At 45.7% G+C, this 23,541-nt stretch overlaps 1 protein-coding gene across 5 annotated transcripts in view; it reads right to left on the bottom strand.

Annotated features, from left to right (window-relative positions):
• Positions 1-23,541, bottom strand: part of GTF2IRD1 (GTF2I repeat domain containing 1) — a 220,665-nt gene that overhangs the window by 39,547 nt on the left and 157,577 nt on the right. For all 5 annotated transcript variants that reach the window (XM_072640170.1, XM_072640171.1, XM_072640169.1 and 2 more), the window contains exons 20-22: positions 21,692-21,775; positions 19,706-19,889; positions 19,083-19,111 (exon numbers count right to left, since the gene is read on the bottom strand). In XM_072640170.1, the coding sequence (XP_072496271.1) occupies positions 19,083-19,111; positions 19,706-19,889; positions 21,692-21,775 (297 nt within the window). The remainder of the gene's footprint in view (positions 1-19,082; positions 19,112-19,705; positions 19,890-21,691; positions 21,776-23,541) is intronic.

Here is a 23,541-nt window from a genome sequence, read left to right on the forward strand (position 1 = left end):
TTTCCCACAATCTTCCCAGCATTCCCATGTTATCTGCTGTCAGGAAACTGCCCTGGACCCTCCCTATGACCAACTTTATATGATGTGAAAGGCATAAGGGAAAGCTACTCACAAATCCCCCCCATCCACCCCTCCCCAGCATGGCACTCATACAAATGTCACCATTAGAAATGCATTCCTTTAGCTGAGTTTTTTTTTCTTTCAGGGGACATAAATGTAATTTCTTCTCTCTAATGTTAAATCATACTACAGGAGTTTGTCATATCCCTGCCTGAGAATGGATTTGGATAGCCTGATGAAGCAGGTAGCAGGGACCTGTTTTGGCAGGTGCATCGGAAGTCTGGGAAGCCAAACTTTACCTGGCTCAGCATTTGGAACAGGGTTTGTGGTCCCCATACTACTCTCCCTGGCATTGATCTCCTCCTTCCTCTCCTTCCTGAACACTCTGTCCTGTCCCAGGCTTTAACCTTCCAGTCCAAAGAACTGTCCACTGTACTACAGCTCTTTCCTTCCTGGGTAGTAGAGGTAGGGAATCACAGACCCCCAAGCTGGCTGGGACCTCAGAGCCCACTACAGCTGAATAGGATACCCTTACTACCACAGCAACAATGATTTCTACAGAGCTTTAAGGCTTGTAAAAACACTTTTCATATATTTAAACCTCACAACAACACGGTGAGGTAAGTGCTATAATTATTCCCATTTTACAGATACAGAAACTGGAGCTGATAAAGGTTTGGTGACTGTCCAAGGTCCTGCACCTGGTTGGGGTTTGAGGTGGGATTTGAATGCAGCCTTAGGAGAAGCTGCTCCCTACTCCTTTGTCTGGCCTCTCAAATCCAATCTTCTCCCTAATAGCTTCTGAGCTCAGCCACCAGCAACATCTACCAGGCTCCACCGCCCACTTGGATAAGCCATACTTACCTCCATCATGGGAGCGGGGAGAATAATACAGTCAAACAGTGAGGCGCCCTGGCACCCATGTAGGGTAATTCCCACCACCAGCCAGGGGAGAGTCATTTTGTCATATCCTTATTAGTGCCAAGTTCCATCTACTGAGCTCACCAGTCACACACACCCTTGTCCTCCTGCCTTGGCTGAAAATGCCCAGATTCTACCCCCAATCCTGCATGCCAGGTACCAGCCCACTTCAGTGGGGACAGCCTCTTCAAACACCACATGGGAGGGAACTCACTGGATTACAATCTGCAATCTGGCCAGTCTCCTGAGGTGAGAAAACTGAGGTCCAGAGAAGAGGGTTGGTTTGCCTATAAGGTCACAGGGCTAGCAAGGGACAGATGGAGGATTCAAACTCAGGTCTTCTGTCTCCAAATCCAGCACACTTTCCATATCACTACTCTTCCTGTTTTGAGGTTTTGGAGCTGGAGGGGACCTAAGAGATCTTCCAGGTCACTGCTTTCATTTTACAGAGGAAGAAATGGAGGCAAGGGGGCTTAAGTGGCAGACTGCAAGTAGCAGAAGTGGAATCTCCCCCAAAGCCTGTGCTTTCTCCCCCGTGGATGTGTTTACTGCTCAATCAACCAAGGAACATTTACTGAGCATTCGATAGGTGCTATGTCTGCATCTAAGCAAAGGCAAGAAGAATGTCTCCTTTTTCCCCCAACCCCAAGGGCTTCTGGGTAACTGTGTCCTAGAATGGACCTACTTCTGCACCCTCTGCCTGGTAGCTTCTGGGTAACTAGCCATCCACATGGCGGTACACTGTAGATTAGATACAAAGAGCCCTGGAACTGGAAATAAGTGGGCGCTCGCTGGCGGGGGGTCGTCACTGCTCTCTCTCATGCTCAGAAATTTACTTTCTCTGTAACTTGTATATACTTAAGCACATGCTATCTTTCCCAACAGAGAATGTGAGCTCCTCCAGGGCATGGACTATTCCACCACTGTCTTGGCAGCCCCATGCCTAGCACAGCACCTGGCACGTAGTAGGCACTTAATAATTCTTAATTAATGACTGTCCCATAGAAACCATGGATAGGAAACATGGGAATATTTATATGGAAAGATGCAGAAAGAAACACGCATAGGAGAATCACAAGAACGTAAACATGAACAGGGCTGAGAAGCAGCTGAATTCCAATTCCATATGATTACCAACCACATGTGGGGAGCACAGATGCTAAAATTTGCTTTCCTCCTCTTGACAGAGAAGTGGGAGACTACGGGTGCAGAATACTGCATACGTTTAGCTGCTTTACTTAGTTGTCAGTCTTGGTTACAAAGGAGCGTCTTATGGTGGTGGCAAGGGAGGCCTTCTGGGAAGTGATTGTGAAGTAAAATACAACAGGCTGCAAATTCTTTTTTCCTTTTTAAAAGAGAGTCTTGGAGTAAGAGTTAGGAGAATGGAGAGTCAATCCTGCTCTGCCAGGTGCTACCCTGGTGATTCTGTTACTTCCTCTGTCTCAGTCTCAGTTTTCTCATCAGGAAATTTAAGGGGTCGGATCAGGTAATGATCCTCCCCTCCAGCTCTGACATTCAATAAGTCTATCTATGTCCATCTTGTCTCCCCAGCTGGAGTATAGGTTTCCCAGGGCCTGATCTGCATCTTCTCATGTCTCCTGTAGTGGAGGCCAGCACAGGCCTGGCCACACAGGGAGGATTAAGATTTATAGCTTAAGAAGACTTTGGCTCCTATGCCAACCTCACCATCCCCATTTTACAGATGAGAACCCTGAGGACTGCCTTGCTCAAGATCACACAGGGTTGGAGGCAGGCTCCAGACCCAGGCTTCCTCTTTCCAGGCCCTGCATTCCTTCTGCTGTATAGCCTATCCAAGGAAGGGCTCTGTGGAGCTGCTTTGGAGGACATGAGCTCTCCACTGAAGGGATACCTGAGACATTCCAGGCCTGCCTTCTCTCATCTTCAGCCACTTAGTCCTTTGATCACTGCAGGCCTTCTGGCTGCTGTCTGAAATGTGAGAACCTTGGAGATTCTCCTTGAGACCAAATGGATTTGCTGTCCCTACAGTATCAGGAAGGACCTGGCTACCACCTGCTGGGGTTTCAGGATGTAACCCAAGCTGGGCCCCACCAGTCACCCCTTGGAACCCAAATGGAGTCAGTGACATGATTTTGAAGAAAAGAGGGAAGAAGAGAGGGGAAGAAAGAAAAGAGAAAGCGGGCTGAGTCTTGGGCAAAATGACAAAGTGGAAGGTTTGTTAAAGAGTTGACAGTAGTGTCTTAACTGGTCTCCCTGAGTCCAGGGTGTCCTCACCCCAATTCATCCTCCACAGAGCTGCCAAATGTTTATTCCTATTCCAAGATTCTAATGCAAAGATACACACACACGTATGTATGTGTGTGTATTTGTATACATACACACACAAACATATACATACATATATATACATACACACACATATAGACACACAGTCAAGCACTACATTATTACATCACAGCAAGGAGCTAGACACATATTAGGTGATCATTAACTGGAGAATGGCTAAACAGACTGTGATATGTCAGCTCAATGTAATCTATTATTTAATGTAATAATTACATATTAAGAGAGACAAATGCAAAGAATTCAGAGAAGCATGGGAAGATGTAGATGAACTGGGGCTTGGTGAAATATGAAGAACCAATATGTACAGTGACTACGACAGTGTAAATAAAGAACAAAAAACAGAAACTGAGCACAGTGTAATTACAATGGCCAAGGGTGACCCCCGAGAAGAGGTGAGATACTATGGGTGGGGAAGACTGTACATGTTTGCTATTAGAGCTGGTTGATTTTTATCATAGGATCATAGAGCTAGAAGGGTCATTAAGTCCACCCATCTCATTTTACAGATGAGGAAACTGAGGCCCAGGGATGGTAAGTGACCTGCTCAAGGTCAAAGAGATAGGAAAAATTGGAGCCAGAATTCAAAGTGAGGTGTTAGGATTCCAAATTCAGCCTTGTTTCCATTGGACTACACTGCCTCCCAAAGGCGTGGATTGGTTTTGTTGAACTGGTTTTTTTTTTCTCTTTAAGAAATTTTATTACTATATTTTTCTTGATTTTTTGCATGTTTTCTTTTGCAATATGGCTAACAGGGAAACATGTTTTGCACAACTTGGTACATAATTGATATGTTGCTTGCCTTCTCAAGGGGTGAGAGGAAGGGAAAGAATTTGAAACTCAAATTTTTTTTTTAAATTAATGTTAACAATCTTTAAAAAGATAACGGGGAGTAGTTAATAAAATAAATAACTTTTAAAAGAATATTTTGTTACAATGGATGGTATGATCTCTTGGGGACTGAGGGTGGAGGAGATGCAGCCAAGACTATATTCAAAGAGGAATGTGATATAAAAACAAAACATGCCAATAAAAAAAAAGAGGTTTAGGTTTAGACCTGTCATCCCATATTCAAGAAACTTCCATAGCTCCCTCTGGGACTACAAGGTTTCTTAACCTAGGCTCTGTGAACTTATTTTAAAAAAAGGATAACTTTTGACATAATTTTCCTTTATAATGCTGTACTTTATTGTGGTAGAGAACATGATCTTGAGAAGGGGCCCATGGGCTCCAGCAGACTTTGCCCAAAGTGGACCAGGTCACCAAAAAGGACAAGGGCTCTTGGTCTAAGAGAAGATCTAAACTTCTTTTGATGTTCAAAGTCGTTCCTTTTTAGACAATTTCATCTTACTTCCCCTCATACATTTTCTGTTAAAGTCAAACTGGCCTATCAGATGCTTTCTTGCACAAAATATTCTAGCTCTTGCCCCTGGACTTTTTCGGAAACTGTCAGGAATAGCCTCGCCTCCTTCCTGCTTCCTCAGAGAGTCTCCAGCTTCCTTCAAAGCTCAACTAGAGCATCAGCTTCTAACAGGGGTCTCTTCTGATCTTCCTACATGTTAGTCTCTCTCTCCACCTCCATGAGCCCTCAAGAAATGACATTTTACTTTGAATTATTTTAGATACGCTCTGTATTTAGTGACTGGTGACCATGCTAAATCTTCTTAATAGAATATAAGCTCTTGACGACAGGCACGTGACTTTTTATCTATCGCTGGTGTTCAGTTGTATCTGACTCTTAGTGATTCCATTTGGGGTTTTCTTGGCAAAGATACTGGAGTGGTTTGCCGTTTCCTTCTCCAGCTCGTTTTACAGCTGAGGATACTGAGGTACAGAGTTAAGTGACTTGTCTAGGGTCTCACAGCTATACCAAATTTGAACTCAGGTCTTCCTGAGTCTAGGCCTGACCCTCTCTCCACTGTGCCACCTCGCTGCCATATCTGGCATATAGTAGTAGCTTAATGCTTATTAAAGTTCTGATTTCAAAACCATTTCTGAGCAGCCAACCACAATAACCCTGTTTCCTCCTCTAGAATACAGAGATAATAATCACTGTACCTCCTGCCTTACAGGCTGATGGTAAGCAAGGAGTTTTATATAGCGCATTAAGGTGACTGATACAGGACGGTTGGTGTTTTTGGTGTCTGTCCACCTCTTCTCCCCTGGTAACTGCAGGTTGGAGTATGGGTTTAAAGAAGCCTCCTTCAACATGTCTGCCAAGCTTCCAGTGGGCCTGCATTTGGTGGCATGAGCAGATGGGCCAGAAATGATCCCTGCCCCCACCAGCCATCACATCTGACATTGCACTGGTACAGTTGAATTCCTTTAGTTCCTGAGGGCTTTTCAGTCTCCAGGGGTCACATTTCCCAGTAATTAAAGGTTTACAAAGTTCTTCCTTTCTGAAAAGTACCCTGTGAGAATGGCAGCCTAAATTGTCCTTTCCCTCTTTCAGGGGTAAATAAACAGAGGTTTGGTAGTTAGGTGACTTGTCCAAGGTCAGAAAATTTATAATGGATAATGTTGCAATTCAAATGAAAAGATCCTAGATCTTGAGTAGGAAGTACCCTACGTGGCCATTGAACCCATCACCTTCATTTTACAGATGGGGAAACTGAGGCACAGTGAGGTGACCTGACATGGAATCACAGGATGATAGCCTGGTGTTCACAGAGACTGAACCAAATCTCTGGGGTCCCTTTGGGTCCCCATATTCTGTGAAGCTCCTGGAAGCTCTGCCTCACCCAGGCGACCCCTAATATTTCCTTCTCTTAGTGCTTTGGCCTACATCATACCTCAGTGACTTTGAGTCTGATGCGTGTGCGTGTGTAGATGTGTACCATGTCTTATCTACCCAAGAAACACAGGCCCTGGTCAACAGTAAGTGCTTAATAAATTCTTGTTGATTGAGTGATAGAAATAAGATGTCATGATTAATAATGACAGTGCTGTTGCACAGCAGGTGCTTGCTGGTCACAGTCGGCTAGAGCCCCCGCAAGACCCTCAGGGGGAGGGGAGGAGGGGCTGAGGAAGCCTGTGGCCTCACCAATATTCTGGCCTCTCAAGAATAGGACTGAAGTGGGAGGGTAGGAGTGATGCCTGGTGGAGGGGATGGGCAAAGGCTGCCCCACCAATAGCATTCAGGGAGACCATGGGAGGAAGAATTAGAAATAAGTGGCCTTCCTGCTCATGGCTCCCAAGGCGGAAGAAAAGGCAGCTATCCCTGCCTCAGAGTTTTTCTCATGCCATGCACCCCTACTGGACATGCCCTCCCTTTCTCCAAATCCTACCAATCCTTCAAGGTCCAGCTTCTGTCTGCCTCCTTCAGGAAGCCTTCCCTGGTTGCTCCAGCTATAGCGACCTTGTCTCATCTCTCCTCTCTGCTGCCCCTCTAGATCACTTAGGAAGGAAGGGAAAGGCAAGGACTGGGTCTCATCTAGATTTTGAAGCTCTAGGGCTCAGCAGACTTCTTTATACTCAGCAGGTGCTTAACAAATGTTGAATGGATGGGTGGGTAACTGGGACACAATTCTATAAAGCCTTGGGATGGGGGTGGGACAGTGTTGGAAACTGAGGCTCAGAAAAGATGACTTCCATAGGTGCTCAATAGAGTCATCCTCCCCTCCTCCCTTATCCTACACTAGGCTCCCAAGGAGGAGTTCTTCACCTGGGGTCCATGAACTTTAAAAACACATCTATCTATATCTGTACCTATATGTCTGTCTCTCTCTGTATATGTGTGTGTGTGTGTGTGTGTGTGTGTATGTGTGTATGTATATATATATATATACATATATATATATATATATATACATATATATAGATGATGAGGGGAAAAAATCTAAAATATAGGGAAGTGATTGTAGAATACTGAAAACAAATAAAATAATTTTTAAAAAAAAGCATTCTGCAGAGAAGGTTGCCCAAGAGGTCCAGGTCTCCCTATCAAAAAAGTTAAGAACCTCTGTCCAGAGATCTATGGGACTACTAGCTCAATGTCCTAATTTGACAAAAGAGGAAACTGAGTCCTGGAGGAAGGGAAATGACTTTCCCAAGGTCACACAGCAGAGCTGGGCTCTGAAGCTGCCTCCAATTCGACCTCTCTTGGTTTCCCTGGGGTGTGGATGACACTGCAGTGAGGGAGAACTGGGTTAAGAAGCCCTTGCTGGTTCTAAGGAGGGATTAACTGGGGCAGTGGCAGGGAGAAGGGGGGCTGGAGAAATTTCTATCCCTGGAAATCCTTCTCAAACATGTGAGGCATCTACATTCCTGGCAAGAGATGAAGTGAGGACCTGGCCCGAGGGAGGGGGCTGGATCAGCTAAGACTCCCCCCAGCCCCCTTCTTCCAGCCTGAGTGCTTCTCAGATTCCACTGGCTTTGGGAGCAGGAAGCCCCAAGGGGCCTCTATTTGATGAGCTACAGGTCCCTAGGCAGAATCCTATAAAATGGAAGGAGAAGCGGAAAGAATGCTTCCCCACTGAGCTTTCTGCTGGGCTCCAGCCTGGCTTCCTGCTGAGGGACACACTCGATACTCCCACAATAGGGAATCTTCTGGCTTCTGGTAGTGTCTTTGGCCTTCTTCCATTTTTTCCGCAGTCCCAATTCTCCCAGGCCTCTAAGCCCACCTCCCAGAAGCTGTCCCTGGTGCCTGGGAGTGGGGTGGGGGAGAACCTCAAGCTGATTCATCCCCGCTCTCCCCCTACAATGATGGTTTTCTGAGTCACATGGCTGGTGGGTCTGACTCTTCCTGGCCCTATTTGGGGTTTTCTTAGTTTGCCATATCCTTCTCCAGCTCATTTTACAGATGAGGAAACTGAGGCCAACAGGGTTAAATGACTCGCCTAGGGTCACACAGCTGCTAAGTGTGTAGCTCCGGGCTTCGCCCTATAACATAGCTCAGCATTCCTCTGTTCTGTGTGTCTAACCCAGCTAGATGAGAAGCTCTCTGAGGGCAGTGACCTTGTCTTTGGATTCTCAGTATCTGCTTCCTGCGGTGCCCGATACAGAAATGGGCAGACCCCCGACTGAGTAGTACTGGTCCTGGTTTCCTGAAGAGTGCCCTCAGAGTGATCAAGGAGTCTGGACAAGCCACCTAAAGGACTATTCTAATGTGAGCTGTGGACTCTGGCTAATTATTAATGGAAAGCCCACGGGTGGGGCCCCAGGAATTCTATAGAACTTTAGGGGTTTGAGCCACAGAATATCTAGAATCTGGGCAGCCGTCTTGCAGGGAGGAAATGTGGCAGAGTGGAAAGGTTACTGAATTTGGAGTCAGGGGATCCGGGCTCAGATTTTGCCTCTGATATATTGCCAGTGTGCCCTTACGCAAAGACACTTCCCTTCTCTTTGGGCCTCAGTTTCCCCACCTGTAAAATAAGGGGCTGGACCAGATGGCTCCATGTTTTCTTTGAGCTCTAAATTTATGATTCTATGAAGTGAAGATATTTAATTTGGAAAAGAGAAGTCTTGTGTAGGTAGGGAAAAGGTGGAGGGGACTTCATACCTCTGCATGAGAGCACTAGGGCAGTGAAAAAAATGCTAGATTTAGAGTCAAGGAACCTGGGTTCAAATCCTGTTTCTGCCATTTGCTACTTGCATGACCTTGAGCAAATCACTTCATTCGGGGACTATTTCCTCACCTGTAAAATGAGGGGGCTGGCCTACATGGCCTCTCAGGATACTTCCAGCTCTGATGGCCTGTACAATCCCTTGCAGCTCATTAGACTGGGCAGCTGGCAGGTGGCAAAGTGCACAGAGCACCAGGCCTGGAGTCAGGAAGACCTGAGCTCAAATCCAGCCTCACACTCTTACTAGCAGTACGACCCTGGGCAAGTCACTTAATTCTGTTTGTCTCAGTTTCCTCATCTGTAAATGAGGTGGAAAAGGAAATGGCAAACCACTACAGTGTCTTTGCCAAGAAAACACTAAAATGGAGTCAGGGAGAGTCAGATGTGACTGAAAAAATGACTGAACGATCTTGTCTCCAGAATACAGAGAGGCACAATTTCCTAACAATATGAGCTCCAAAACAGGGACATGCTGCCTAGGGAAGGAGTGAGTTCCTCCACAGAGGCTCTTCAAGGGAGGGCTGTGTGTCTACTTTTCCAGAATGTGGTGGGAGCAGGGGAATGTGTCCAGGGACAGGTGGGCCTGGGCAGCCTCTGAGGTCCCTTCCAGCCTGGAAACCCTGGGATTCTGTGAGCCAGCTGAGTCCTTGGCGGGAGGGTTACCAATGCAACCCCATCTCCCATCCCCTACTCTCCATCCAGGGCCAGTGTTCTCAGAATGGTCCAGGGAAGCGGGGGAGGGCTCAGGAGATGCCTGTTCAAGACTGGAAGAACTGAGAACACCTTTGGAGATGGGCCTGGGGTTCAGAGAAATGAGGCTCTGTTCCTTCGAGGCCTCTGGGGTACCTCAATTAGAAACCAGATCATTTCTGTTTGTCCTCGCAGGGACAGAGGCTCACTGACAAAGGCCTTTTACAACTCCCTTCCTCCACTGCAGGCCTCTTCCTCAGAAAGGTGGAAAGAAGATCGTTATGAGGAGCCTAATTAACAAAGGGATAGATAATTAAGTAGAAGAACATGTGGCTGGCGCTGGAGTCATGATATCTTTAGAAACTTGAGGAAGGACACTTATTTTGAGCTCTCAAGAACATGACCGAGATGGGGGACAGGAAAGGAGAGCAGTTGAGCGGTAAGGAGGGGGGGCAGGAGATGATTGAGAATGGGGGAGGGAGAGTGACTGAGGATTGGGAAGGGAGAAAGAGGGGTCCCCAGCACCTGGCTGCTGGGAAGCCAAATATACAACTGGCAATGGTGACCACTGCCTCTCAAGGAGGCCTGCAGTGCAGGGCTGGGGGTCAGAGATAGCTCTGTCTCTGCCTCTTGTGGTCTCCCCTTCTAGGAATGCCCTCCTTCTGTCCTCTTCTCCAGATCCCACCCCATCCTTCACAGTCTAGATCCTATCTCATCTCCTTTGGGAAGCCTTCCTTGATTGTTCCAGCCACAGTGATGTGTGCTCCCCCCCCCCCCCCACCCCATGTCCCTTCTAAACTCCTAGGTAATTTAATAGCTGTGTAGGGAAGGAAGGAGATGGCCAAATTTTTTTTTTATCTACAGTAGGGTCTATGTATAGAGAATGCTCTGTACATAGCAGATGAATGGAGACTGGGACACAGTGCCTTGTGAGGAGAAACTGAGGTCCAGAGAGAGGAAGTCCCGTTGGATCTTGGACTCTAAATCTAGCATCCTTTTCACCATAGCCCACACTGCCTTCTTGAACCAGTGCATTCACAAGGTGCCTGGGACCTCCAAGGCCAGCTGATCCATCCACCCAGGAACCCCCATTACTTGAAGAGTGATGATCCAGCCTCTGCCTAAAGGCCTCCAAGGAAGGGGAACCTACCACCTCTTGGGAAAGCTCTTTTCACTTCTGACTAGCTCTCACTGTTAGGAAATACCCACCCGGACATAACCCCTCAGAAACTGCTCCTGCCCCCTAGGGCCCCAGAGAACACACCTTATTCTTTGGTCCATGTTATAGCAGTTCAGACACTGGAGGGCAGCCATGACATCCTTTGGGAATCTTCTCTCTTTTAGGTTAATCATGCCCAGTTCTTGGATTCTCATTTAACATACATACATGTCACACACAGACAGCATGTCACCATCCTGGCAGCCCTGGGCACAAAATATTCCTAATCTCATCTGGATGGTGAAGCTCTCCCATGGGGTGACTGGCTGCCTCAAACATTTTACAAATATTATTTTCTTTGATCCTTACAACAACCCTGTAATGTAGGTGCTATTATTATCCCCATTTTACAGATGAGGAAACTGAGGCAAATAGAGGTTAAATAACTTGCCTAGGGACACACAGCTATTAAGTGTCTGAAGCTGGATTCAAACCCAGGATTTGTTGATCTGAGACTCAGTCTCTAGCTACTGCGCCACCCAGACTCCTCAGTGCTCCCTCCCTCACCCGTTCTTACTTGCTGGGCTTGGCAAGGGCAGAAAAGTTCATGTTATCCCCGTCCAAGGCTCAGAGAGAGACTCACTGAAGGACTGGTCCAGTCCTGGCCAATGGCTTGTTCCCATGTGCCCAGTGATGTCGGATAATAGGAAAGAAGCAAAGTAGGAGAACAAGTTGTTTGCCCTTGTCTTTTAATTAAAGAACATGCCTATCCTATGTTATTAATTGGGCCATGGCAAATGATCCATCACCACTGTGTTGAAGGCCTGCAACAGGACAGAAGGGCCTGGTGCTCATTAGACACCCAAAGCTCAGGGAGATTCCTTTTTTTGGCTGAGAATCATAACATGTCAGAGCTGACAGAGACCCCAGAGACAAACCAGTCCAACTGCTTCATTGGCTACCCTAGGGAGGGGGGGGTTGGGGGAAGTGAGCGCCAAGGCCACACGGCTCACTGACAGCACACCCTGGTTCAGACAAGCAGGATTTTCCCTGATGATTACACCTCATGCTGATAGATTTTCTTCTGATGGCATGACAGGCCCATGGAGGCCCCAGGGGCCAGAAGGAGATAGTGCTTAGGGAGCTTAGCAATAGAGCAAAGAAGGCCCAGGGCGAGTGTAGATGTGCCTCTTAGCCCACCAAGCCCAGATCCACCTCATCCCAGAATCACCGAATTTATGAGAGTTGGAGACAACCTCGGGGGCCTTCTAGTGGACCCCTATGTGAATGGGAATCCCCTCTGGAACAACCCTGACCAAGGGGTCTTCCAGCTTCTGCTTGAGGATCTCCAGGGATGGAGAACTCACTACCTCTCAAAGCAACTGCTTCTACTTCTGGACAACTTGAATCACTAAGAAAATTTCTTTTCCCCCCGAAGTTGAGTTTAAATTTGCCTCTTTTTTTTTTTTTTGCAATTTCTGCCTGCTGTTCCAAGGTCTGCCCTCTGGGGATAAATAGGAGAAATCTCATCCCCTTCTCATGTAACAACCCTTTAACAACTTGAAGACAGTTATAAGCCTTTTCTTCTACAGACTAAACACCCCATTTTCTTGAATCTATCTTCATATATCCCACTTCCATCCTTGTAGTCTTCTGCCAGCTCTCCAGCTTATCAATGTTCCCCCAAAACACAGCACCCACAACTGAGCTCAGAATTCCAGATGTCACCTGACTAGGGGGACCAAATTACAGAGGGACCATGCCCTCCCTATTCCTGGAGGTCATCTTCCTCTTTGAACTGCTGCATCACCCTCTTGACCCATTTTTAACTTCCAATCCACTGAAACCTCAAGATATTTTCCAGATGAACTGTTAGCTAACCACACCTCCTCCCTCTTGTATGGGAGGTATTGATTTTTTGAGCCCAAGAATAAGACTCTCCATTGATCCATTTATCTTCCATCCAGTCCCATGCTCTGGCTTGTCGATATCTTTCTGGACACTGACTCTTTTCCAGGGTGCTGGCTAATCCACCCAGCTTTGTAAGATCAGCCAGTGGAATAATCATACCAGCTAAGCTTTCATCCAAGTCTGAGAGAATAAGGTTAAATGCTCTAGGGCTAAGCATGGCTTCTATTCCACAGAAGGCCAGGATCTAAAAAAAACTCAGAGGCATTTAAGTCTGTTCTATTCATTTTACAGCAAGGGAAACTGAGTCGCAGAAGGGAAGTGACTCATTCAAGATTATATACCTAGCAAGTGTCTGGGATGGAGATATTTTCTCAATAGTGATGGCAGAAATATGTCTTGATACATTTCAGAACCAACTCACTGTCATGTTATGACCTACCAGGAAGAAGGAAAAGACAACATCCACCCTGCTCAACCCTCACCTTCTCACTCCTTTCTGATAAGCTTCATTCCCAGAATCCTTAACTTTTTTTTCAGCTAAGGAAAGAAGACATCTGGGGGGGTTGGGTGTGGGGGTTGCTGTGGACCTCACTGAACTGTATGAACTCTGATGGGGACTGTGCATCAGCTTCTCAACAGGAGTCCCAAAGCTGGAAGTGACTTCAGATACCTGAGAAGGAATTCCCCGCTTACAACGTCCAACAAGCAGGTTATATCACTTCCACTTCTGTTGCTCATCATTTTTTAGTCATATCCGACTCTTTGTGACCCCATTTGGGGTTTTCTTGGCAAAGAAACTAGATCGGTTTCCTATTTCCTTCTGCAGCTCATTTTACAGAAGACGAAACTGAGGCAAATAGGGTGAAGTGACTTGCCCAGGGTCACACAGCTAGTAAGTATGTGAGGCCAGATTTGAACTCAGGAAGATGCCCTCCACTTACTGTCTTCCATTGACAGGGAACTCATTACCTACCAAAACAGCACATTCCACTTTGGGGCAGCTTTAATTGTCAGAACATTTAAAAAAAATTTTTTAAATTTAGGAGAAAAGAACAGAAAGACAAGGAAGACAGCTCTGAAAGCTATAGATGATCTTAAATGCTTAAAAAGAAAACTACTTCAGAGTTATAATTTCATGTATGATCTTTTTCTGTTTTTATATATGCACATGTATTCTATTTGGTGTTGAAGTTTAGAAAACAAATTGAAAAAAAAAAGTATTGCTTGACCAGATGTTTCAATGTACAATGAGCTATGCCATGATAAATTGAAGAAAAGTGTTTACTTCCCATTGGGAGATGGATTATAGCAGAACATTTTTCTTCACACCAAACCCAAAGCTGACTTTCTGCAAGCTTGACAGCCCAAGTCTAGATCCCTGGGGCACTACCAGAGACTGCTCTTCAAAGGTGACATTGAGCCATTAATGATTTCTCTTTGGGTCCAGTTATTCAACCAGTTTTGAGTTCAGCTAACTGTACTCTTGTCTAATGAAACAGGCTAAGGATCCAGAGAAGACGCTGGATAAAAGCATGGAAGATGGATCTATTTCCTTTACTTCCCTTGCTATCAAACTTGTGGCCCCCAGGCTGCAAGACTCCTGTGTGTGGCCTGAACCAGATTAAAATGAAATTGGGAAATATTTTTAAAAATACAATATGGACACACACACATACATGTGCACACAGACATACTTATCTGTTCTTATTCAAAACCAGATTCAGTCTAATACTTACAGTAAAAGAGAATGAACACTATAGAGCCTGAATTTCAGAGTCAAGGGAATTCAAAGGCCATCTGGTCCAATTCATATCTGAATGAGGATCCCGAGTGTAGTAGAGTAGAAAGAGTGGTAGAGTCAGAAGCTATTTACTAGTATGTGATCTTAGGTAAGCGAGTTCATCTCCCTAAGCCTCAGTTTCCTGGCCTGTAAAATGAGAGGCCAAGTGGAACAAAGCTAATTTCTATGGGACAGCCCTCGAGAGTCCTGAGGATAGCTATCATTCTCCCCTTCCCTCAAGGTCTTTTCTTCTCTTGATGAAATAGTTCCAATTTCTTTGATGGTTGAATTATGTTTCTGTTTATATGTCTATTCCAAAAGCTAATTTATTTTAGGTCTAATTCTGCATCTAGAAATGGGGGTAATCATACCATTGAGATTAGGATGTGAGCACACTTTGTAGCTCTCAAATGGATTGTTATTAAAGGGATAGAGTGGGCAGCATTAAGTAAATTTCTACGTGCTTCATTTTATCTCCCGCCTGTTTCAGGGGCTCTTTGAGCTGTGACCATGTCTCACATTCTCCTCCACTATCATGAAAGCTCCATAAGAGCAGACTCTTTCCTTTTCAGAGCTTAGCATGGAATTTGGTGCACAGTAGGTACTAAACAAATGCTTGTTGGTTGGTGATACTTCCGTGTCCTCATTTCTACGATGGTGCTGAGCAAATAGTACTTTGTTAGGAATGCTCCTGCAGCCACAAAGAGGAGGATGAGGTTAGAAATTACAGGCAGATTTAGGCCTCAGGTAAGGAAGAGTTTTTGAGCCATCCAAAAGGCTTCTTTTAAAAGAAGCGAGCGAGCTCTCCATCACTGGAATTGTTCAAATAAAGGCATGCTAACTTCCTGCTGGGGAGGCTGTCTAGGCAATTCTAGTACTGGCTAAGAGATTCAGTGACATGGCCTCCAAGAGCCTTTCCAATTGTATATCTGGGTGCCATAACCCTGGGGTGTGAGGACTGCTAAGAGAGGTGGATTTTAGAGTAGGGTAAGGGGCTTGAGCCATTTTGGGGAAGTGGAGAGGATGACAAATAGCCTTCTTACCCAGATATACTGAGGGTATGCAGGAGAAAAGAAATGGATGGGGAGGAAAGATGTCAGGGGAAGCCTTCTAGTGTGCTTTGTCATCTGCAGATAGGAGATGCTTTATTATTTTTAAATGACCTTTATCTTATGCTTACGGTCCCTTGGGTCATTTGCTTCTTCTTACTGTAGCCATTAGAAAAATAGTCAGGGAGGGCCCTGGTGTAAACCTTCACTGGCCTCAGTTTCCTCATCTGTAAAATGGGTTGGTTGGTCTAGTTAACTTCTTAGATGAGCTCTTCCAGTTCTAAGACTATGATCCTATGTCTCGTTCTTCCTGCACTGATAGCTCAGGCCATGGGGGTAGCAGAGAAAAGACCTATCAATGACTTTGGAATCAGAGTAGCTGAGTTCAAATTCTAGTTGTAATAACCTTGAGCAAGTCACTTAATTATTCAGGTCTCACTTTCCTCATCTCTAAAATGGGATGGCTGGGCAATCTCCAAAGTCCCTTTCAGACCTAGATTTACCTTTCAGTTCTAGGTCATCCTCTTTATTTTACAGATGAGGAAACTTAGTCCCAAAGAAGTTAATGGAAGCCCATGAAGGCTTCACATCTTATTCCCATCTACACTGATGCTTGGGAGACAATACTCAAGCCCTCATCGGGCTGATTTCATATACACAAGTCCTGTTAGCCCCGGACTCCCTGAGGATCTCCCTGAGGGAAGGGAACTTGTCGCCCTTTCCTTGGGCCTTTCCCTAAGCACAAGGCTTGGCATCCAGCAGATGTTTAATAATGATCCAAATGTCAGTTTACCTTCTGTATTAAGATAGTGGTTCCACTTGGGGAGGCCTACACCATGAGGTCAGGGACTGCTTCCTTCCTAACACAGTGCTTGGCACATTGGGCGTGTCTGATAAATATGGACTGATAGGTTCAAGGTGAGGACCATGGTTCTATTTAGTCTGTGCAAGGGTTTTTACTTAGAAGTAGACTACAACAACCCTTCCCATCCCATCTGGTGGGAAGCAGAGTCTGACTGTGTTCTCTTCCTTCTTATAGAATATGCAGGTTCTAGGTATGAAATTAGGGTGAATATCAGTAATAAGAAAAATAGTCAGCATTTAAATGGGGTGACTATGTCCCAGGAACTATGCTCAGTGCTTCACAATTATTTAATTTCATGCTGATAACAACCCTGATAAGGAAGAGACATGATTATCCTTATTTTACAACTGAAGAAACTGAGGCAGATAGAGGGACTTGTCCAGAGTCACACAGCTAGTATGTCTCTGAGGCTGTATTTGAACTCAGGTCCTCCTGACTCCAGGCCTGGCACTCTATCCCCTGTACCACCAGCTACCTATCCATCAGAAGAGACTGAAATATTGCCTGCAGATGGGCACTGCGGGTCCCACAGTGAGTGCTGCCATCTCCTGGGAAGCTGCCTACGTCACTGTCTTCTGGGTGGCCTAGGTCTGTAAATAGGGCTGGTTCCCAGGATAACCAGATGGGACTCCCCAAAGCCATCATGGCTCAGGGGGGGCAGGCACCCAGCCTCTCCTACACAAGTCAGCAGCTACTGGAGACAGGGCACAGCCCAGATTCTTCCTGATGGGGCCAGGGCACAATGATGAGCCAGAACATGCAGACAGCCTCTCTCTGGGCTCATTTCCATCAAGACGATAAGACTTCCCTAATCCAGACTTCATGGAACTGGAATTGGGGAAACTGAGTTATGTATATTTTCACATTCACAGATACCTAGAGAGAAAAAGCACACACACACAGACAGACATGCACATACTTTCTCACACTCATACAGATAGGTACATACAGACATTCACATATAGGTATGCACACACAGAAAGTTACACAAACATACACGGACAACACAAACACAGACATACATACACAGATGCACACACATACACGCATAGACACGTATAGCATACACATCATACATGCGCAGACATATTCCCATACAGATAAGCATATACACGCACAGAAGAACCCACAGTTAGACACTCACACAGAGACAGATACACACACATACACATACACACACATATATTTACAGCCAGAATAGCTCTACTTTCTCTTCCACATGTGCCTTCTCCAGCCATCACATACCCCCCCCAAAGCTTTTCTTCCCCTAGCTCTTTGTTCCTACTTCTTCAATGAATTGCATTTCCATTTACACATTTGTTTCCAAAGCCAGTCTACGTAAGTGTAACAGGAGAGTTGGAGAGACCTTAGAGTCATCTAGTCCAACCCCCTGATTTTCTAGATGAGGAAACAGAGGCTCAGGGAAGTTAAAGCACTTGCCCAAAACCACAGCAAAGAATAAGTGACAGAGGCAGAATTTGAACCCAGGACCATCCTTTGACCCTAAATCCAGTTGATCCTATATCACACCCAACTCTGAGCTCCAGCCTCAGAGTCAGTGAGACTAGAGTTCAGATCCTGCCTCAGACTTAGGAGTTGGTGATGCTGGGCAAGTCACTTCCCTTCTAAGCCTTGGTTTTCAGTAAAGGGTGGGGTGTAAGGAGGTTAGAATAGAGGCCTCGAAAGTCCCTTTCAGTCTAGGACCTTTATATCCTTGCTGTGGAGACAGGAGTAACTAAGCAGCATAAACACACTCTGGAGAGGGTAGAAGATGTCCAAGGCATGGATACCCACCATCCTGACCTCTCACAAACCATCTCTTGGATGCCCTATCAGAGTCAGATCCAAGAGCTGCATGGACCACTTGGGTCAACCCAGTGGGACATTTTTGATGTCCTTCTGTACTGAGGATGGTAAAGTGTTATCTGGGACTTGAGAGGCTTTTTTTCATATAGTCAGATAACCACTAACCACCACAGGGGAGTAACACATCACATCTGGGGAACATCTGGGGCGAGTGCTGGGTTGGGGCCTCCTGGCTTTCCTTCATTGCCTCTGAAGTTGTCAATAATACTGCAAATGACTCTTATCTGTGCATTCAAGTAGGACCCCAAACTGGCAACACTTTGTTGGCAGCTAAAGGCTACATCACATGCCTAGAAACAAGAAAGCTGCAAACCTTTCAGAAACATTCTAATCTCAACTTGTCCCAGATTCAGTCTGGAACCTCCCCAGTCACAGAATCTCAACTGGTCACAGAGCAGCTGCCTGGGCGGCCCGATCTTTCACCCAGGGTCCCTCAAACCCACTTGAGATCTGCATTTCCTCTCTGTCCCATCGAGGGGAGGTGTCTAGGTTGGGGGAGAAGGCCTGAAGGAGGCTAGCTAGGAGGAGGGGAAACAATTCACAAACTGGACCTTTGACCCTTGGCATAAAAAAAGGCCCGCAGAGGCCACTGCTTGGTGTTCCTCCAAAATCCTGAAGGCTTGGTCAATTCTTTAAGAAAAAACGGAGTCAGAGGCATGGGTAGGGTCCTTGCAGGAGGTCCTTCTAGGCCTTCCAGTTGCCAGGGCCCTCTCCTCTCAGATTGCCTTCCACCTACTCTGTAGATATCTTGTCCGCATGTCTGTATTTACATGTATTCTCCCACATTTGAAGATGAGCTCCTTGAGGGCAGGAGATGCTTTTGAGTTTTGTCCCCAGTACCTAGAACTTAGTAAGCACTGAATAAAATGCTTATTGATTGATTGTGAGCTCTTACCTGGTTTGGGGATAAGTCCCTGGAAAGGCCTGAAAAAGAAATAAAAAATGAAACATTAGAGTACGTACATAAAACAACACAAACCCTGATAGTAAACTGTTTGGGTAAAGGGGACAGGATTGGGGAGATTCAACGGACCTTCTGGAGTATTTTCTAGGAATGCTAAAATATTTAAAAGGGAAAGATGAAACTTCTTGGAAGCAGGCCCTCCCTGGGGGTTGATCCCAGAAGCCATCTCCCTGTCCTCCTTCTTCTCTTCTCCTGATATTTATATCATGGTTCTGAGCCTTTAATGGAGGCTGCATTGAGAGGGAGGGAGAGAGAGGATCGGAGATTCTGTCTTTCACGGTTCATTTGTCTCTCTGATAAACTGGGAACTGCCATTTAATGGGGGTTACCCAGTAGGATGGAAGATAACACTGATGGGGGAGTGTGTGTACATCATCTGCTCTGGTTGGGGCTGGAACCTGATGTTCCAAGGATAAGCTCCCGAGCTGGTTCTTGGCATGTCTCAGCATAGCTGGGTAGGAACGGTTTTCTTCTCCCTTTGGTGGCCTCCCTCCATACCCCTCCCTCTCCCCAGTCCACCTTTTCCCTACCTCCTCCCTTCTAAGAGGAGGTACCTGGTAACTGTGAACTTGATTTTGTCGGCCACTGCAAGTATCCTCTCCAAGTTCTGGGAACCAAAGGTACAGGGTTTCCGGAAGGGAATCCCAGGGGGGAGTCCCTCAATAATAACAGAGCCAGGGTTACTCTTGATCCGCTTGTAGGGGACTTGGACAGGGTACTTGATACCCAGTGCTTCCCCTGGAAGACAAAGGAGAAAACACACATGAGTTTCATAGAATTAATCTAACCCAATCCAACTCAACCCATTCCACTAGTGTTGGCTTATAGGCTAACCCTTTGATTTCATCAGAGGAGGAGAAACTTGATGAGTAAGCTCCTTGTCCCAATGCAGAACAGAACTGGACCCTACAAATTAAGAGTCCTGAAGTATTTCCAAGGGGCTTGACAGGTCAACTGACTTGTCGAGTCACACAGCCCATGTGTGCCAAAAGTCAGACTTGCACCTCCATCCTCCTGATTCGGAGGCCTCAAACACATTTATTAAAGAAGTCAGTCCATCAGTAAACAAGCATCTGTATGGGTTAGGTGCTGGAGATACAAAGACAAGAATGAAAAAGTCCCTGCTCTCAAGGAGCTTGTGTGTAGTGTGTGTGTGTGTGTGTGTGTGTATGGATAGGGGCACGTAAGTGCATACAGATTAGCAGGAAGGAGCCTATGTGAATATGACTGTAGATGCGTGGCCCTAGAACCACAAACATCAGAGCTGAGCAGAGGGGGAGGAAGGGAACATGTTTTTGTGAAGCACCTACTATGTGCTGGGCACTATGCTCAGTGCTTTACAGATATTATCTCATTTGATCTTCACAACAAGTCAGGGAGGCAGGAGCTAAAGAAGCCCAGAGGGAGCATCTCTTGTGTGTCTGGATCCTCAGGGGCATCTCTGGGACAAGATAAGGTGGGTACCGGATGTTGACTAGAGCGCCTGTGCCCCAGGCCAGTGTCCTGCCTTGTTGATGCCACAAATACTATTAAGGGAAGGACCAGAGACCAAGTTGGAGACAGGAAGGTATATGGGGCAGAAGACATAAGAGGCAAGTATCCAGAAAGGCAGAGAAACAAAACACCATCTGAACAGTGAAAAGGACCCTAGGCCTGGAGTCAAAAGACCTAGGTTCAAATCCTAGCTCTTTCATTTCTTATCTGTACGAGTTTGGCCAAGTCACTTCTCTCTGGGCCTCAGTTTCCTCCTCTGTAAAATGAAGGGGTTGAGCTAGATGGTTCCTGGAGTCAGGAGGACCTGAATTCAAAACCAGCCTCAGATACTTAATAGCTGTGTGACCCTTGGCAAATCACTTAATCCTGTTTGCCTCAATTTCCTCATTTGTGGAATGAGCTGGAGTAGGAAATGAGAAACCACTCCAGTATCTCTGCCAAGAAAACTCTCCTCCACTGTGATTCTAAGTCACTGTGGTCATCATTCTTGAATATGTGCTGTCCTGTCCCATTAGAATAAGCTCCTGAGGGCAGGACCATCTTTGCTTTTATAAGTATCCCAAATATATTTGAATGCCTTGCTTCCTTCCTTCTTTCCTTCCCTTCCTCTCTCCCTCTCTTTTCCCCTTCCTTTCTTCCCCTTCCTCCCTTCCTTCCTTCCTCCCTCCCTCCCTTTCTTCCTCCCTCCTTCCCTCCCTTCCTCCCTCCCTCCCTCCCTCCCTCCCTCCCTCCCTTCCTTCCTTTCCCTCCCTCCCTTCTTTCTTTCCTTCCTTCTTCCTTCAGTAAGAGATTAACAAAAGTTTAAAGATTTAATGACATATCTGGTCTTTAAAAACTTTCTCCTAGAAAGAACATTATCTTATCTGAGAGGTTTTCCTTATCCTCTTCCTGAACAAAAGGACACTGACTGGTAACTGACCCTCTCTCTCAGGAGGAAGCAAAGTCATTAAGGGATGGAGATGGTGACAGGGAGTGGACAAGGGGCACTCCTTTGCCTCCCCATGCCCCTTCCCCCTCCACAGGCCCCTCTCCCAACAAAGACTCACCATATTTTTTATTGAACAGATCCTGGACTTGTTCTCTCAGTGTGTTTGCGATGTCTATCCGCGAGAGCCTGGCATCATAATTTTCTGCAAAGGAAAGAGATGATTATGGATTTGGGCTGTTGAATTAAAAGGCACTTGGTGACTTTTAAGTAATATGATTTTCTAATTATAAGAAACTCCTTATCTGGCAATTAACAGATCTCTGGAGTGGGCCATCCAAAGCCCTTCAAAAAGAATGTCTAAACAGAGAACACGCTTTTCCTTAAGAAGGCTTGATAATGCCAAAGCAGTCGCAAATCCAAAAGGAAAGGAATGTTCCTGGCATTTGGATGGACCAGGCGAATAAATGAGCCCCAGAGGGAGAGATACACAAAGAAGAGGGATGTGAGCCCCCTCTCCCTCATCACTCACGCTCAAGGGATCATTTTTATTAGATCAGCGGTAGAGATAAGTGAAAATGCAGCCTGAGCATTTTGGTCTCCACACCTGCTGCCTGACATGACAAATGGCAAGTGAATTCTGGGGAGAGAAGCAAGGGCTGGATAACTAACTGACTGGGAAGTGAAAGTCTGAAATGTCACTGTGCTCTTCTGCACAAAAACAGGGGCATGGACTCAATGACCTCTAGGGGCAACTCCAGGTAGTCCATTGAGCTAGGCACTATGTATAGGTGGGGTAGAGCTCTAAGACACTGGCTCGACATGCTAGTTGGGGAGATAAGACCCAAATGAGATAATGATACAAAATTCAGCACCACACAGCAAATCATGAATTAAAAGATGTTACTTTGTATCACTTTGTATGTCTCATGTACATCCATGACTTCCCTATGCTCCATGAGGGCAGGGATTGCTTGGCCTTTAGTCTTACACTCCTCCAGCCTAACACAATCCTGGTACACAGGAGGTGCTCAATGTTTGATTGATTGATTGATAGGTAGGTAGGTAATGTATAGCACCCATAGGATTAAAAGCGGTCAGAGATGGGAGTGAGCAATATAGGTTGGTACGTTCAAGGATGGCTTCATGGAGGAGGTGGTATTTGAATTCGGTCCATGACCTTTTTCCCTAGTTACTGGAGCCTACATGACCCTTTCTCCTCACTGGGTACGGTTTGACACATCATGATTCTCTGTTGTTTTAGGTACATAAAGTGTGGTGTGACAGAGTGGTGGCAAATTTAAATAAAACCAGATTCCTGTGAGCTGCATATTAAGTTAGAAAACAAAAAAAAAATAATTTTGTTCATATTATATTTGTATTTATTAATGATAAACATTTCCCAATTTCATTTTGTGCCAAGGAAAGACCTGAAGTGCCTCACCTCCAGGGTAAATGGATAGGATTGAAGTCAGGAAGATCCAGGTTTGAATTTCACCTGGGACATCAGCGGTGTGACCCTGTATTACTTACTTAACTTCTCTGGGACTAAGCTTCCTCCTTTGCAAAATGAGGGACTTGGACTCAGTAACCTCTAAGGTCCCTTGCAGTGCAACTCTAGGAACTTATGACTGTAGTCTTATCTCTTACAATGACCATAAACTCTCTGAGGGCAGGGGCTTTACTCTTTCCTATCCCTATATGCCTCACAGCACAATGACTAAGTCTGGGGTCAGGAAGACTTGTGTTAAAGTCAAGCCTTACTAACTGTATGACCCTGGGCATGTCACTTAACCTCTATTTCCTCATCTGTAAAATGGAGATTTAGGTTGTTGTGAGGCTGTTGTGAGGATCAAATGATATAATATTTATAAAGCACTTAACATGGTACCTGACACATTGTGTGTGTGTTTATATACCTCTAATATGTATGTGTTCCATTGATTGATTTTTGTTTACTGCCCTCATTGT

This window comes from Notamacropus eugenii, chromosome 2 (assembly GCF_028372415.1).
Source record: "Notamacropus eugenii isolate mMacEug1 chromosome 2, mMacEug1.pri_v2, whole genome shotgun sequence".
Taxonomy (NCBI): domain Eukaryota; kingdom Metazoa; phylum Chordata; class Mammalia; order Diprotodontia; family Macropodidae; genus Notamacropus; species Notamacropus eugenii.